This window comes from Sitodiplosis mosellana, unplaced genomic scaffold, assembly GCF_009176505.1.
Source record: "Sitodiplosis mosellana isolate CC-2019 unplaced genomic scaffold, AAFC_SMos_1.0 Smas_scaffold_6150, whole genome shotgun sequence".
Lineage (NCBI taxonomy): Eukaryota > Metazoa > Arthropoda > Insecta > Diptera > Cecidomyiidae > Sitodiplosis > Sitodiplosis mosellana.
In genome coordinates this window covers 3,804,990-3,822,530 of record NW_022601391.1, presented here as the reverse complement: position 1 = coordinate 3,822,530, position 17,541 = coordinate 3,804,990, and the positions used below count along the sequence as shown (strand labels likewise).

General features: G+C 36.7%; 2 protein-coding genes across 19 annotated transcripts in view; one reads left to right on the top strand and one right to left on the bottom strand.

Moving 5' to 3' along the window:
* The first annotated feature begins 919 nt into the window (after positions 1-919).
* Positions 920-17,196, top strand: LOC129574211 (immunoglobulin A1 protease autotransporter). Of its 18 annotated transcripts, none has more exons than XM_055455843.1 (12): positions 922-1,126; positions 1,720-1,875; positions 6,489-7,595; positions 11,819-11,921; positions 12,583-12,765; positions 13,555-13,809; positions 13,891-14,060; positions 14,133-14,300; positions 14,375-14,480; positions 14,741-15,493; positions 15,971-16,385; positions 16,461-17,196. In XM_055455843.1, the coding sequence occupies exons 2-12, from the start codon at positions 1,801-1,803 to the stop codon at positions 16,723-16,725; spliced, it is 3,600 nt and encodes a 1,199-aa protein (XP_055311818.1). In that variant the 5' UTR covers positions 922-1,126; positions 1,720-1,800; the 3' UTR covers positions 16,726-17,196. The 18 variants fall into 18 exon arrangements, with proteins under 18 accessions (XP_055311827.1, XP_055311818.1, XP_055311812.1 ...); XM_055455837.1 differs by having other exon boundaries at positions 14,372-14,480; XM_055455842.1 differs by lacking the exon at positions 922-1,126 and adding an exon at positions 1,169-1,358 and having other exon boundaries at positions 14,372-14,480.
* LOC129574212 (integrator complex subunit 8) overlaps positions 16,799-17,541 on the bottom strand; it is a 5,392-nt gene continuing 4,649 nt past the window's right edge. Inside the window, exon 11 of the mRNA XM_055455857.1 lies at positions 16,799-17,491. Within this exon, the coding sequence (XP_055311832.1) occupies positions 17,372-17,491 (120 nt within the window). The 3' untranslated portion in view covers positions 16,799-17,371. The remainder of the gene's footprint in view (positions 17,492-17,541) is intronic.

Sequence of the window (17,541 nt, the reverse complement as noted above, 5' to 3'; positions counted from 1 at the left end):
TAGACTATGTCTTGCATATGCCAATACGAACATTTTTTCAGGACCTATCAAAATTTGTGTTACAAAATTGAAGATGCCCAGCGCAAATTTGTGACGAATCAACGTTTTAAGTGTAAATTCGCTCTTCACATAAAATTCTGCAGTACTTTTCGAGTAATGATATTAAAATGAAATGATAAATCGCGATTCCGGTTCATATCATCCGATTTTTCTTTGGTATAGTGAAAAATCGACAGTGGCGCAGCTATTATTCCTATAAGGGCATCTGCGCCTTTTCATCATAATTTTCTCTTAAATGAATCGTCAATAAATTCATCTTTTTTCAGCCCGTGTGTTGTTTAGTATTAATGAAAGCGAACTTAAATAAATGATTCAAGTATTTTTCGCACTCTGATCTCATACCTACATCGCTATCGTTGCACTCACTCTACGCGTATTCGTAGTATTATCTCGTGTTATTCATAGCGCCAGAATGTTCGAAATTATTTTCATTTTCGTTGTGTTTGTATTTAAGAATCCGTTGCATACACACACGAACGCGTGTGACTACATTAGAACAAGGTTTACTAGCGATGACAGTAAAACCTTTTCGATTCTATTTTAAAATTCTTCGTTTTATAAAAACGTGAAATAGTGTAAACTGTGAGGTTCGAAATGTGATCACTGTAATAATAAGCAGACGATTCAAATAAAGTTGATCGGAATACGAGATGTTCGATGCGTAAGAGAAAGTGATTGAGATGGGACGAAAGTAAAAGTGGGATAGCGAGAAGATCTGGTGTGAAAAAAAAATCATATAGATCTCTTTTTTGCGCTCGTTCAATCTCCTCCACTTTCCTCCACACATACACCGCATTGTTTATGGTGCACATGATGTAAAAATAAGACAAATGGCTGAACAAAAATACACACGCCTGTCGCTTATGGCATTTTTTTTTCGTTCGCCTGTGAAAAGTATCTAACTCTGGTGCCGCCACTCGGCCGAATGCCTATTCGTATCAATTAATCGAAAGAAGTAAGGGGCAATACGGACTTGTCTTTCTTGCCGCGAATACACATATAAATTATCGTGGTTCACAATATTAAAACTAATCATAAGTTTTGATACGATTCCTCAATTTTACTTGTGAGTGTTTTTCAATTTTCAAAACCGAATTTCTTTTTCTTGCATTTTTGCCGTTGTTTTGCTCCTTTTTTCCTCTCTCTCTAATCGAGCAAATAAGTGTATTGATGTTGTTTTTCCACCATTCGTGCGGATCTGAGATTCTCAATCATTTTGAGATCGTTTTCGATTCAGTTGTGTAGTGTGCGCACGTTGAACGTTCTATAAATCTGTATAGATTGAGTAGAAGAAATCTGTGCGTTTTATTATTTTCATTCTCTCTCTTGAAACAGTTTTTTTTGGGTGAAGATTTGTGGCACGAAAGAATTATTACATAATTTCCTCTTTTATTTGAACCGAACGAAAATAAAAAGAACCGAAAAACCAATTTATTTAGTGCTACTGATTGGCTTAAGCAAATTCAAGTTTAAAAGAAAAGAAAAACTAGAAAAGCGTTTGGCGTGAAAAAAAGGGAACAACCATTGCAAGCCGTAGAGTAAAAATTAAAGTAGTTCGAGTTGGGCGTAGTGCGTTAGTAGGGAAAGCATAGCAAACCCACCAAATAAACGTCCAGTTCAATCTAATTAAATCGTTATCGATTTTACATATTTCAATAGGAACACGAGAGTTAGCAGTTCGATTTAAAGCAACAAATTGTGACATTTTTTTGAAAACCGAAAAACGAACATTTCTTTGAGATGGAGGTATCTGAAACAGCAACTGGACAAAATGTTCAAAAATCCTCATCGAGCCAATCGGAATCTGTAAACGAGGTTAGTTTGGAATTTTTCTTCTTCCGAATTTGTATTTGAATCGAACACATTTTGATGAGTTTTAAATTTAACCGCAACTGTGACATGGTTTGATGGAAGTTTGAATCAAATGCCGCATTAATAAAAACAGACAAAAAATTAACTCGAGTTTGCTGGAATATAAATGCTTCTTAACTAAACATTCGATACAATTTCGCTAAATGGAATATGAAATAAAGATTGATTTTTGAATGTGATTTTGATGAAATTGCTGCTCTAGTTATTTATGTGCTTTTTTCAATGTAAAAAAGATAACTCTTTGTGCTTCCACAACCGAAATATATTTATTACTTCCATTTCGAGAAATTTTTCGCAAATATTGACATAATTGTAATATATATGCGTGGGCTAAAACTTATTAGGATGCGCTGTGCGCGTACATACTGCATACTATTTTCATGCGATTCAATACTATATGATAATTGCGAAAAGAGCATCGACACATTCGATCCAATTTTCGATCACTGCACTTGCATAACACGCTAGATGCATTTTGCCGATTGCAAAAACCAATCTCATCTCGTCTCGTATCGTCTTAAAGAGTCTGATTGATATTGGAATAGAGGACACCGAAAGATCACACACAAATTCAACACAAAATTCAACACGCTACATATCGTTAATCCAACCTAAATCCGCTCACACACGACTGAACATTGTGTACGATGGTCAACGATGATATCAACAGATTGCGGGGTTTTCACAAACAACCGATAAAATTCTGGTCCTGCTCTACTCTCATCAAACATAAATTATATAATTCTGAATCGACAAACATTTAATGTGCACCGAGTCTTTTTTTGTGTGTGCCATTCTTCTTCTTCTTTGTCGCCGAATAAATCATTCAATGGTGTTAATAATGCCATTTTGACATTCCATTTTACATCAAATGAATAAGAAGCCACATAAACACGCCGCAACCGTCGCAGCAGCCAGCCGCTTTTCCGCCTTAATTGTACAGAAATTTTATGAACATGCTTGCTAATTGCCAATCGCCACATGTACATATGTCTCCAAATCATTGTTTTGAAGTCAGTGCTTGAGTGTTTGTTTTGGTTAGAAATTACCGTGACGAATCAAACATCGCACATTTTTTTCTTTTAAATAAATAAAGGCAATTTTTCTGTCAATTAATTACAAATTCATACCATTCATTTAATTAAAAGATCAGTTGTCGTGGCGAATGATGGCAATACGAATGCTTGCAAGGAGCAAGCGTTCACTTTATCAGAAATTTTTTTCTATTAAAATCGTGAACTAAAGTGCCAAAGTAATTATTTGTGTGTGGTGGCGTATTGCCGTGCTACTATCGCCTGATGCCATGCTTTGTTGATGTTATTTCAATTGATCGATGTGTGTTGTGATCCATTTAGAAAGAAAGAAAGAAAGGAGTTTAATAGTGCTGAAAAAGTGATATCATCTCAGAGTGAGACAAACAAGTAAAAAATCGGCCTCGAGATGATGTCATTCTCTTTTGAAATGCGACTTTCGATTTTCTGAAAACATTTGTTTTGACATTCATTTTTATTAATAACAAAATCCAAAACAGTGGCGTAACTAGCAAAAGTCTTGGGGGGGAGCGTTCTTCCATTTTTATTTTGTCTGAGTATCAAAATTCAAGGAGACCTGTTGAAGATACTCGAAATGATCATATTTGAGTTCTGTAAACAACCAAAAGAAAAGTCTTCAAATTTGATGTTCAGCCGTCTTCGAAGAAAGTGATTACGTCCTCTCCTCCTAGTTACGCCACTGAGCCAAATCATCCATGAATGTACATAAATAAAGCGGTCCTATTGAAACGAGGTTCTTTCTCACCTCGAAGGATGCAGTCAATTGCAATTGCTGTTTAAATGGCTTTATCAATGTAACCAGTTGATTCCGAAATGGATGTTGTTTTTGTTGTGTTGTTGTCGGCATGTTCATTTTCATTATCGTACAACAAACACTTGAACTATGCAATTCAAACTCAACTGAAATTGAAATAGAGAGAAACCGAAGCATTTCTAGAGCGGTGATCTCTTTGACATGTGGACATTAATTTTTCTTGTAAATATGATATAATTTTATTTATTTTTTTCCGGAATGGGTTCAATGTTCTGCATGTTCCATACGCGAGAACTATGTGCTACCGTGCCTATGTACACAATTTTAGATGTTTGCAATGTGTTCCCTTCTCCCCAGGCTGAAAAAAAACTTTTTGTTGTAAATGCATCATCTCCTCATTATGGCGAACGTATATGATTCCTCAGTTTATGGTTGCTTATGTGCAATGCGTATATACACTTGAAGCGCATTAACATCGATCTGTTTCGTATCAAATTTGATTCCTATAGATTTTCAATTGATTTTTTTCTCTCTCCCTTTCCTCCTCTCTCTCTCTCTCTCTCTCTCTTTCTCTCTCTTTTCTTTCTTTCTATCATTTCATGTGTCCCATCATGTCGAATGGGTACAATTTAGCAAAGTTTTGAAAAGTTGGCTCATGGCACGGTTGCAAGTAAATTGCAAATGCAAAAAAGTTCCGCACAAAGCGTTGAACAATCGGCCAATTCATCAAAATTTCAGTCGATGGACGTTGCAAAATCACTGCAAACAACGGAATCGGTATCGACAAATGTGGTAAGCACATCACAACGCACCGTCAAAACGTCATCATCCGTCATGCAGAGCGTGAAAATCGGCGTTTCAAGCACGGAAATTACCGAATTTGAATTTGAATGAACATGTCACAATATTGTGCGCCACACGATAAGCCGCCTAGATCTAATTGGCCGTTCATTTTCGTTGCGCTAGCAAAACGATTTGCGATCACAAATTTACACAAACGATGTTAGTATGTATCGAAATGTTTTTTTTCGTTTTTTTTGGGTCCATAACGCAATTTGAAAACCAAACACAAAATTTGATTTAGGGTTTAGCAAATCATATTGAGGCACGTGTGCGATAACTTTTTCATTTTTCAATAAAGGTCATTTTGATGAGTGAAAGCAAGGCTATTTTTTGTTTGTCTTTTTCTAGCCGCTAATTTATAGGCAAATTCACACAGAATAAAGAACAGTTTCAGCGGTTGCCGGAAGTGGTATGAATTTGAAGAGAAAGAAAGAATAAAGAAAAAGTGTGTACATCTGTAGATCAAATATTCGCGAGTTGGATTCCACAACAACTGAATTGAAAGACTTTATTATGTTTTCACCGACGAGGCGAACTGAGTCTTACGAAATATAGCATTTAGTGAGTTCGAGGAGAAATGATAAAATGTTTTATAAATAAATAGAACTAGAAGCCGTTGACACAAATAATAATTGATCACGAATGTCGGGTGGGCCCGGGCATAAAATAAACAACGGTGCTGAGTGGTCGTTGTTGTCGTCCGCGAGAAAAATGAAAGAATGAAAATCAACACATGAAGCCAAGTATTGTTCTAAGAAGTTTTCATTCGTTTTTGAATACACACTTGGACAAAATGCTGGGTTTTATGTGCTATCACAGTTGAAATTTTATTATTTCGTTATTGATAGTTTGTTTTTGGCGGTCTGGTTGCCAGTTAGAAAATCTGGTGGGGATAAATTATTTGAAGACTGTGTGTGCACATTTTTCGCACCAACGACGCGCCACTAGTACACGCTTTCTATCAACGATATAGTCGCCAAACACATTTTTCGTGTAGGATTTGCAAAACATTTTACTAAGCAAAACCACATAGTAAATCCATATGATTTGTTTGGGTGTATTCTCGTTGAGAGATCGAAATTCATTTACAAAATGGGAAGAAAAAAACAAATCAATAAAGCAATCATCATAATAACAACTTTCGTCGGTATTCAGTGTCTGGTGTGGTTACTAGCAAGCAGAATGTTGAAATTCAACGGAAAACGTCTTCTCCGAACAAAAATGGTCCATTTCCATATTAAACGGAATATGCAGCTGTTCAGCTAAAACGAATGGACTTCATACGGAAGCTGAATGAAGCGGCAAAGGCGTAGAAAATAGTGGCAAAATGATCGTTTACATGTCATTTACACGGTCGGCGATTGTCATTTTCTTCTCACTCACAAATAATAATCCATATTTTATTTTATTTTTTATTAATTACAGAATTATTTATTTCAACCGATATGTTATTCATTTAGTTTGCGTGCTCTTTTCATCAGCTCTCATATTGTTCAATAAGCTCATATGAATTTATTTCGAATTCAATGCTCTGTGACTCATTAAAAAGAATAATTTTAGCATTTGGATGACGCTTAGCACGTTCAAGACAATAAAAATTGAAACACTTAAAATCACCACCGAATGTACATTTTTCAAGCTTGCGATCTTCTTTTTTTTCATGGAGCAATTTTGCTCTCTTTGCTATTTTCTCACTCTCTTTTACGCGCGCGATAAGGACAGCGCTTGCAACTTAACCAAATAATAGTATGACAAAATCAGGACAAGTGTGTAATAAAGAGAGCTATAACGTGGCATCTGTTTGCTGTTGTATCTTTGATAAGCTATAAAAAAAACCAGAGAAGTCTGAATAAAACTGAACCGAAATAATTATGCGACCATTTTTCTCGTTAATTTAATACATCTAGACGGTTGTAAAGACTGAAGAAAAGCCTGTTGCCAATGGTGATAGTGTAGAAACTGTTTCAGTTTCGGCAACTATATCCCTTGCACCAGCCGAAAATGAAACAGACAAAAAAGATGATGAAACAGTCGAGGAAATTGTTGAAGTGATCGAAGTAACGGACGATGAAAGCGGAGAGGAAGTTACCGAAGAAGTGGTGACCACGTCAACCACAACAAAAGTTGTGGCAAAGGCATCATCCGTTGATGCGTCAAATGAAAAGGTTGAAGAGGTAAAAGCTGTTGAGAAGCAAGCTACGATCGAAAAGCAGGCCACGATCGAAAAGCAGGCCACAATTGAAAAGCAAGCTACTATTGAAAAGCAAGCAACCGTTGAGAAGCAGGCCACAGTCGAAGCTGAAGAATCGGCGTCTGAAGAAGAGGTCGAAGAAGAAGAAGAGGAAGAGGAGGAAGTGACTGAAACTAAAACCACCAAGCGTGATAGTGTTGCCTCTGTCACTACTAAACCAGAATCTTCTGCTAAGCCCAAAGACGAAATCAACCAAGAAGAAGTGACCAAGGAAGTTACAGAGTCATTGGGAGAATTGAAAATTACCGAAAGTGCGGCAAAGACGAGTGAAACTGATATTAATGAACCTCAGCCAGCGAGATTTCCATCAGCTGCTGAAATTCAAGCGGTCAGACGTGCTTCAGCTGTTGCAGAGGGCGCTCAACGTCCGATTCAACAAGCTGTGTCAATTCCACAAACAGCTCCTATTCAACAAACCGCTCCAATTCAGCAAACAGCCATGATTCAACAGACCATTTCATCTACCCAATCATCGGCTCCAACGACTTACATCCAACCACAGCCAACGCCAACCGCATATGCTCAACCTGCACCAGCTTCATACCAGCAACAAGCTCCAACCCAAATTCCACAGGAAAATATTCGCAATCAATTGCAAGAAATCGTGTCGGATATCGATCGTGCGGTCGAAGAACACAAATTGTTCAGTCAAGCGCCCCAGCCAACTGTGCGCTCATCAGTCACAACACAGAATTATACTACTGAAACATGGAAGGAAACATCGAGCGGTGGAATTCTACAGAAACCAAGCTACTTTTATCAGGTATGTTGAGTGATCGCTGTGAGCTTTTGATCAACGGTTTTGTTCGCTTGGGGAAGTTTTGAACCAAACTCTATTGAATGCAACTTGACAAAGACAATCAGGGCCAACAAACAATATTCCAACTACACAAAAACGGTAAAGGTAAATCCATCGTGATGTTCGTCTGAACCATCAACAAGTTGTCGTGTTTTTAAAGTTTCACGTAGAACAGTTTAATCAAACATCCCCTGAACCGATGTTTGCCGAAAAGAAAAACAAATCGAATCTTTGAAAATAGTCCGCTTATTTTGTCAGCAACTTGTTTTGCTACATTTTCTCCTCTTTCAATTCATCCGTAGCGTCTATTCGATAGCTATTTATTTATCTACATCTCGCTTTATGTTAACATTTGTTGAAAAGATCGAAAATTCAACGGTGGATGGGTCGTTTTATAATCAGAATATTTATTTATAAATCGCAGCGCCAATGGACATGAGCAAGCAAATTTGAAAGGCAAACGAAAAAAAAGCAAATGAACTGTTTGCAAACTCGATCGAATTCGGAATAAATGAATGATTGATTAGTGGTTTTCCTCAAGTTCATATTCTTCTTTTCATAAAATTGGCAGCAACAGTTGAATGCCAACTACAAACATTAAATTCAAATGCTAGACAAATCATACATATAGCTGCTCAAATGCAAAGACAATCAATAAATAAACCGCTGAATATAATTATCAAATATTTTAAATCCGATTTGAACATTCTACTCAAATGGAACGTCAAAGCCAATACGGCGATCTAGTAATTTGTTTATTCGTTTTGACACAGAGGTTGCAAATAATTAACGAAAAATTTAAGAAATTTTTTCGCAATGAATGTTACTTATTCGACGCACTGAATTTGGCCGCGTTTTTTTTTAAATCGCAGAGTCGACAAGAAAAGGCACACTCATCTATTCTTGAGAAGAAATCCAAATTCATTTTTTTCATAGTTTTCGGTATATATACAATTTTTAGAAAAACCAAGAAACGGCCGACAGCAGCCGAATGAGAAAGAGAGAGAGAGAGATTTTGTGTGAAAAAAGAACTGCATTCGCGCTCATGCCCAAAGAACCTGCGTGTGTGTTTCTCGCTTGTTACTCTCGTTAACGACACGTTCTACTTACAGCCTTTGCATACTTTTCTCGGTTTAATTTTAGAACGGAATGTACGACGCATCAATGTGTTTGTTTCGCTGAACATAAAGCGCGTTGTATTTCAGTATTCCACTGAATAATATATACAAAATATCCAAACACATGTATGGGCTTTGCTCGGCCTGCATATGCATATCGCGCTTCACATTTGCCAAAACTATACAGCGATATTCTTCTCTTTCATTTTTTTCGCCGCAGATTGAAGCGCTCGAGAAATCAACAAAAATAAATAGAAAATGGTCAGCGAACAGGAATAACGAAAGCAAGCCCAGCGAACAAATTAAGAGAAAAAAATCACTTTCGAAAGAGAAAAAAAACACGCACACATTGGATGCCCGTCGAAATGAAAATTAAATGAGCTGAATTTTGATCGAATCCTCATTCAAACGTACAACACATGCCACATGACCAACGTTAAAATGAAGAGAAAAAAATGAGATACAAACCGTATGCTGTGAAAAGCATACGAGACCACGTAAAATTCGAAAATCTGTGAAATATAGTCTAGAATGAAGAAAATATAAACGAGCACAAAATATGCAGAGAAACGAATGAATGCGAAGAAATTCGGCCGAAATAACCATCATAATTTCGCCGTTGTTCTGCGCGGGATTTTCCGTTTTCTTCTTCTTCATTTTGATTCTATAGTTGTTGTTTCTCTCACTTTTCGGTGAATACCTTTAGCACGTATTTTTCTCAAGCATCGTGTTTTGTAGCATGTTAGCCGCCCGTTCGCTCTCAATATTTGTATAGCTATCGCTATTCCACGTCCAAACGGTGTCGAAAAATTAACGTTCGACGAATTGCCATTCGTGTTGATCCCATAAAGTGTTAATGGTTTAGCGAGCACATCGACTGTTGTTGTTATCACTGAAGCTATTTTTCCCGAGGAATTATCGTCTTTGGCATTACACTATTCCCATTGTTTTACTTCGTTTTTCATCCGTTTGATTCGTTTGTGTATACCAAGAAGAAGAGAAAAATTATTATTTGTGTTTCGCCACAATTCGGTTCCATTAGTGTTTTTGTGCGTTTCTCGGGCAAACCAAATAGAAAAAAAAACTCCGCATTGTGTTAGGAGGAACGAAAGAAAAAAACATTCTCACAAATGACAAGACTGCGAAAAAACAAAAGTTATTTGTGCTGTAAAAAAGTGACATCGGAAATCAAATTACAGTTTTTATGGCTGACAATTTGAACAAACGAACGCGACAAGCATTCTTTTAATTACAAATTCCCATTTTGTCGTAGAACAGATAACGAAAATAGCCTCGCATTTGTGCGCACATAAAAAAATATCCGCTGTTTTGTGCAAGCAACAGAGAAGTGAAGGAAGAAAAAAAAATTGAAAAAGCCATTTGCTGTGGCGGAGGGATAAACGATAATTACTCGTCGGAAGATGTAAATTCAATGTGCTGATGTGCCATTTGTCTTGTTTATTTTTAATGCGAAAGCCTCAAGTTTAATTTCTTGTAAAAAGTATAGAAAAAACGAGATTATTTTCACTACGCCATCGTCCTTTGGAAATTATTTTTCCCCATTGTATGCTCACCCCAGCCAAAACATTGTTCTTGGCATCGCAAACAATACTCTAGTTTTTTGTTTCCATTCTCTGTACGCACTAAGCAATTGAGGTAATTATTCAAAATGCAACGTTCGCTCAGTACACCCTCGCACAATCCGAACCGTCTATCCAATCGAAATGTAAACCAAACGCCAGTATTTCAACGTCGTCGCTCGTACAGCACCAGTGGTAACTGTATTATCGAAAAGAAACGTGGCTTCAAGCCATCGGATCGATTTGATCCGGTGAAAAGGGAATTTTTGGTGCAATTGGGACGGAAATTTTGGTGCAGACCGGTAAGAATCTCCACAAATTCCACCTTGAATTTTGCTTCACCATGCTTTCTCAATGCTCTGGCTCTCCGATGGAGTTATGGCATGAGAGAGTGACCTATTTATAGCCACGACATCATAATGCTCGACAACGAAAGAAATCAAAAACAATTCTCATCGACTGATGTTGAATATAATAAGTCTTTGAATATGCAACAAAAGGGAAAACAAATGTTATGTGTGAAAAAATGCAATGAATTTTTTGTGCGGTAATTTACTAAATTGAAAATACGAGCAATGTTACACAAAAAAATGTAAGCATGCCAGTGGGGGCGAGCTTGAATGAAATTTCGCTACATTTATCACTGATTAATGATTGCCAGCTTCACAATAAGTCAAAATTCATTGAAACACGATTTATTTCAATTTTCTTTTTCATCTACTTCGGCGACCTTCTCGAGGATCCTTATTAAAAAGTTGAAAATAAATGTTTCTCCAAATTTCTATCGTTATAAACACACACACACACACACACGTACACTTACACATCCATGCACAATTAAATGGTTGCGTATCAAGGGTATTCTCTTTTCATGCTTCGAAGCGAACGATTCAAGGATAACCAAACTATTGTTTTGAATACGATTAAACTGTTGTCAAGTTGAGCATTTCGCATGGAAAATATTTTTACTTAAATTTTATTCTCTCTAGATTTTCAATCAAAAGCGAATCGGATTCATACTTCCAAGATCAAAGACAAGAAACTTTTGCATTTCAAAAGCAAGCCCAATGTCCAGATCGGATGGAAAGCGATCAAACGATTAATGCCTGTTATACAATGTATTTTGTGGAATACATGTTCTGCTAAATATAAATATCAAATAGAGTCGAATAGAGAACATACGAACACACACGCACAAGCACACTCTTACTCTCGCTACTTAAATAGCTGTCAGAAAAAAGATTAGTTAACGCTGTTTAACGTAAACGCGGTTGAAACAGAAAAAAAGCGCGGTTGAAAACATTCAAAATGAAAATATATTGACATAAGGAAATCCAAAATACGAAAATTTCAAATCGGGAACAGAAAACGAAATGTATATGGGAAATTGGTTCAAACCACAATCAAATCGGAAATTATCTAAAGATAATTGTTGCACAATATTGAAAACAAATCATTTACAATGCGGTTTGCATCAAACGTTTTGTAGGAAGATAATACATCGTCCGCAACATCTTCCTCAAAACCAATCGATTTACAAAAAATCTTTACACCGGCCAGTGATGCAGAAGTCATTTTACCAAATAAAAACCGTAAGTAATTTTGATGTGTTTTGTTTACTTATTCGATCTTCAGTAGTTTGCGTTGCTTTGGTCTTCTTCTGTTTTTTTTTTTTGGTTTGGATTTGATCTATATGGGCACAAGGGCTCATTGCAGAGTGTTCATTTTTTTCGTTGTCATAATTAACCGAATCATTTACTGCCATATTTCGAAATTGAACGTAAGTTCAAGGTTATGCAATAAAAAAAATGCACATTCATCATTAAACTAAATCAATTTAGTTAAACAAATCAACACACAAGGTCGAATTAATTTTCCAGAAATATTTCGCACATGTTTTTCCTCATTTCAATTTTTATTAAATGATTCCCTTAGAAAAATTAGACGTAGAATATATTTTGAAATGATTAATGACGATATGGATATTCCCGATTGATTAATGTGCTCTTCATTCATCAATTTCTTTTGTAGTTTATTTATGTTTATTCTTTAAACTGATTTATGAACACTTCAATTAAACGATTTCTTTGTCGATGTTTGTCTCTCTTCACACCCATGTTGAAAATATGCCAACGAAAAATCGTTTCGGGTGCGATTTTCATGGTGAAACCGATAAACTGTAACCAAAAAAAAAACAACAAAAAAACAAACAATCAAATCAAATTAAACCCAATCACAATCATCGACATGTAGGAAAGTTATATGCATCATCGGCATTCTTTACGCCCGGACTGCATCCAACTGTGGAAGATCAAGTGGAACTGGCACGTCGCATCTCATCATCGCTCAGTGACGCCAACAATAAGCTATCCAAGGGACAAACAATGTACGTCAACAGAAAGAAGCGATCCGTAAAATGGGTACACGAAGGAGAAGGTATTTGTTTCACATTTGCTATGCACATAATCCAACATTTCAATTTGACTTTTTGCCCACTCATTCCGAGTGGGGCGTATGATTTAGCAACTAAAAGGTAAACCAAACGAAATGAACTGTTTATTCTCCTGAAGAAACCGACAAATTTTCTAGAGAATGCAAGGAAGAATCTTGAAAAAAATCCGAGTTTAAATCATTACAAATTAAGACTGTGTTAAAATATGAACTAAACCAGGATTTTGGTTCATGAAAATCAATTTAAGAAACATCCATCAAAATGTGAGAAAAGCGTTATTTCTGCGAAAATTTCATTCACTTCGATTTCTTGTTTTTACTTTCATCATTTCATTGGCTTTAAATGATCAAATACAAAATAACAAGACTTCAACCATTTCAATTGGAGCAAAAAAAAAACGGATTATCTTTTTCTGCGTCTGCTTTTATCCATACACAATTAAAACACAATTCAGTTGGCTCTGGGCCAACAAGATTATTTTCGTTGCTTGCTTTCGAGATGATTACTAAAGTTTAATAGCGAAAAAAAGACAACATCATTTAAGTAACGAATATGAGCAATGCTTGGTCAGTAAACAAAAACATAACAATGAGTTCTCATAAAATTGCTTGAGCAATCGATTTTTCTTTAAAAAAAAAATGGCTTGCGTGACGTGAATCTGCGCTTGGTGTTGAATGAGCCCACGCACAATAAAAACACAACAACGTTCAAGCAATCATTTATATCAATTTCCATTTTATATATTATCATCAATCGACGCAAATCAAACAAAGGCAAAAACGAAAATGTTAACTTGAATGGATTTGGCGACTATCAAAAGCCGTCATCCCAATACAGCGAAGAGAAATCGTATTCGACTCAACGATACGAATCGAAAATACCATTGAAATTGGTAATGGATCCGCGAGGCGTTGTGCAAGATGTTCATAGCCAGGGCATCACATATGACCATAGCGGTGGAATGCTATCCCCCGATAAATGTGCTGAACTGGTTAGTGCTTTGCACACAGATACACCAAAAGGAAAAGGTTTTTATCTGGAATTCAATGGAATTCAGAAGCAGCATTTGGCATAATACAATTCGAATATGATTTGATTTTGTTCCGTAGGTGCTGAACTCTTTGCAAAGAGACGCAAGCGATCCGAAAAATGGATTGTTGACGAAACTACTCGATCGGCAAACAATCCAGCCGCCACTTCGTACTCAGCTGGACCGACACAAATCTACGACACCAATCAATTTGAACAAAGTAGCTACCAGCAATCGGTTGATAATCAGGTAACTGAATTAGATGTGAATAAATAATATTCGGTGGTATTTATTGGAAAAGCCAACGCTTGTGACTTGCAGGCCAATTATCAACAACAACATGCATGGGAAGCGCAACAACGAAAAGATGATTATTATAATGATAACATTTATTCTTCGTCACCGAGCGGCTACAGGCCAACGTACCAACCACCGACTCCAGCAACGGCACCAGCATCGTTGCCAAGTCAATCATACAAATTGCCCCAAGTGAGTACACACAATTCAGCTCAAGCGTATATCCATCAGCATAAATAACCACCATTTTCATTTCATCAAAGCAGCAGCCGTTGCAGCCGATTAAGCGAACTCCAAACAATCTACGCGACTTGGCATACAAGCCAAGCATACCACAAGGATGGAATGCACCACCCACGAAACTACCAAACGGTAATTTTATCCATTCAAAATTGATCAAAAAATGCATTTTGATAAGGCTAGGAAATTGGTAGTTACTTTTTTTAAAAAGATAAAAAAAAACAAAAATTTAAATGCACGTGTGGCTTATTGAAGAAAAATTGCAATTGCAGTAATTTATATAATTTTCTGCTTGCCAACAATATTTGGTTAATTTGATATACTTCTTTGATTTGAACACATTTCCACATGTTTGAAAAAAAACCATAAAAAACTGCAACCATTTCAAACAGTTTTGAGCAATCAAAATGACACAAAGTTAGAAACAGATGAACTAGCATCAGACTTGCTATCCGCCATTAAGGAGTTCGAAGAGACCACTGCGAAAATAACATTAACACACCAAAACCACGAGACCCAGCAAAATACTTTGGACGAAACACAAACATCGTGTAGAACGGAAGAGAAAGGTCCAATTGATTATTTTAATCGCACAAAGGAGTCGTTGCGGCATGTACCACAGATGGAGCAGGATACACATAATCATGACCAAAAGATACAGTCTACAAATGAAGTGGATGAGAGTGAATTGGGTGACGCATATGTGAAAATACCAGTGCAGCAATTGATTAACACATTTGAGCAGCAAATGCGTTCAATCATTAAACAGAAGGTGAATGAAAATATTCAATTGAATATGGACGGTGGTACAACCACAACCAGCAACAAAATATCGACAACATACATGAACAAGGAGCATCGCTACGGTTTTACTGGAAAGGAAAATGAGATGCGAGCAAGTAAACAATATTCAACGAACACAACGAGAATGAGCAATGATGTTGAGGCGATCCAGCAACAGCAAGCGTTCGATAGAGTCGAATGTCAAATATCAAACTCGATAGATGAACAATATCAATGGTTAACACAGTCGCAGAGTACAACCAGCAGCACTGTTCAACAATCGTACGAAGAAAAGAGTATCGAATCGGCGAGCAGTCGATTCAATTCCAATGAAAAGCAATCGGATGAAAATATCGATGGAGGCAAGACCTAGCAAATATAATTTCTTACCCGTTTGCATCTGTTGTTTCTCGTTGATGACTATTTTACATATTTTTAACGACTTACTTTTACTGCTATGACTCAATGGTGTCATAATTAATGAAATCATATTAATAACGTTATTAGCATAAAACGAATACTGCAACAAAAAACAAACAAACAATATTCCCTCCCGAAGAGCCGATCGTCCACACAACAACAACTGAAAAACTCTGTCCATAACACTTTTTCACCCGGTGTTTGATCTAAAAACAAATTGCACTCTGTAGTATGGATGTTCTTCAAATTGGTCCTTGTTCAAAATAATACACCAAATACTCTCGTACATAACCGTGTATCTGTTGATAGGAAAATGTTATTGCATGGAAAAGACTCGTACAAATGAGCATTAGATGTGTTTTTGTACTAATCTGTTAAAATTACATTCAATATTTTGTTCCCCTTTTTTTCCACAACAGAAATGTTTACACCACCAGAAATCCCGTTGAGTGGCTACACTCCACCACGAACAGATGCTTATTTACCAAAAACCGCATCGCCATCATATCCTCATCAATATGAGAATACATTTGCTCCTCCACCGCAAACCGATTTGTACCATTCGCCAAGTGGAGCAGCACCACCAAGCTTCAGGAAAATCGATCCATCGCAAGTGTATGGCACGCAATTCCCTGTGCAAAATTTTACGCCAAAACCGTTCACCCCATCACCGATTGCACTGGAAAAATTGGCCATCTTTGAACAACAGCCGACATTGCGGCAGCCTGTTATTCGTCGTCCATTGACCGTACCGAATCAACGCGTGAAAAATGTATCACCAACTCCATTCGGCGGCAGCAGCACACAATTCAACTCATATCCAAGTGCTCCATGGTAAGTCATGGCATTTTTCACATCGAAATTTTCATATCAAGGCATTCATCACATTTTATATTTTATTTTGTTCAGGTCTGGTGCTTCTGCTAATCCTCCTCCTCCATCAAATCGTTTGTCTGGCTGCTCATTCTCTTCATCGCCGTCGAGTTACAATCCGAGTGCCGGTAGTGTACCGTTTTCATCTCAACACAGCACTCGCATTTCATCGTACGCATCGTCATCGCACCAGGATAACTATAATCGGGCAGCACGTGGATGGGGACAACCGAATGATTTCTATAAACCAATCGCCTTCACTAAACCACAGGCTGTTAATCTTTCTTACACCGATTTCTAAATCAAATGCTTACCGAGGTTTGATGCGAACACACACACACACACCATCAGAGAAAGCAGGCGCTTGTAAAATGTTTTATTTGTTTCTTTAAGTCAAACAAACTTTATTTTTACTTGATTTTCCATTTCTTTGTTTTTATCAAATAAAAAAAATGTATAAATAATATTTTATGTTCGATATATACTCGATACAGTGGTGGTCTGCCTGCAATTATATCTCACATAAGAACATACCATTTTTAACCGCGCTTTGAATAAATCGAGAGACAAAAAACTATGAAAACGAACAAAAAAAAATATTTTCGAGAGTGTAAAATTGGGTTTATAGCTGGCTTTTGCATCTTCTCTGTTCGATTTGACGAAGATGTGTGTATTTATTGTTAATTGTTTCTCGGTTAAATAGATACTTAAAATGATGTTTGAATAAAATTTAATAAAGAGATTACGTTTTTGATGCGATTTCTCTTTCTGATTTGTTCGGTGTTTTCTCTTTTCCCGAAAAAAATTACGGATCTTTTACGAAATAAAATTAATAATAACTTTAATTAAACTTAGGAAATATTACTACTTTTTTACAGGGTTTAGATATTTCAGCAAACACACCGATTCTTTCTTAAATGTTGACATACTTCAAATTCTGTTACTCGTCACAATATATATTGTTTGGCGAGCGCACGTAGAAACTTGATTTGTCGAGTTGTGGCAGCTTCTCTTTTCACCTCATCGTTATTGTTAGCGTTCAGCTCTAATTGTCCTAACGCTGCAATCTGCGGTGGAAAGTACCCAAAATGGAGATTAATGAACAGTTCTTCACAAA

What these genes read in the sequence shown, in the direction of transcription:
- LOC129574211 (XM_055455837.1), top strand. Translation starts at nt 1,801, where the DNA reads ATGGAGGTATCTGAAACAGCAACTGGACAAAATGTTCAAAAATCCTCA. An exon ending in AATCGGAATCTGTAAACGAG is followed by an intron (nt 1,876 to 6,488) that starts GTTAGTTTGGAA and finishes TAATACATCTAG; the next exon opens with ACGGTTGTAAAGACTGAAGA. An exon ending in AACCAAGCTACTTTTATCAG is followed by an intron (nt 7,596 to 11,818) that starts GTATGTTGAGTG and finishes AACGTTTTGTAG; the next exon opens with GAAGATAATACATCGTCCGC.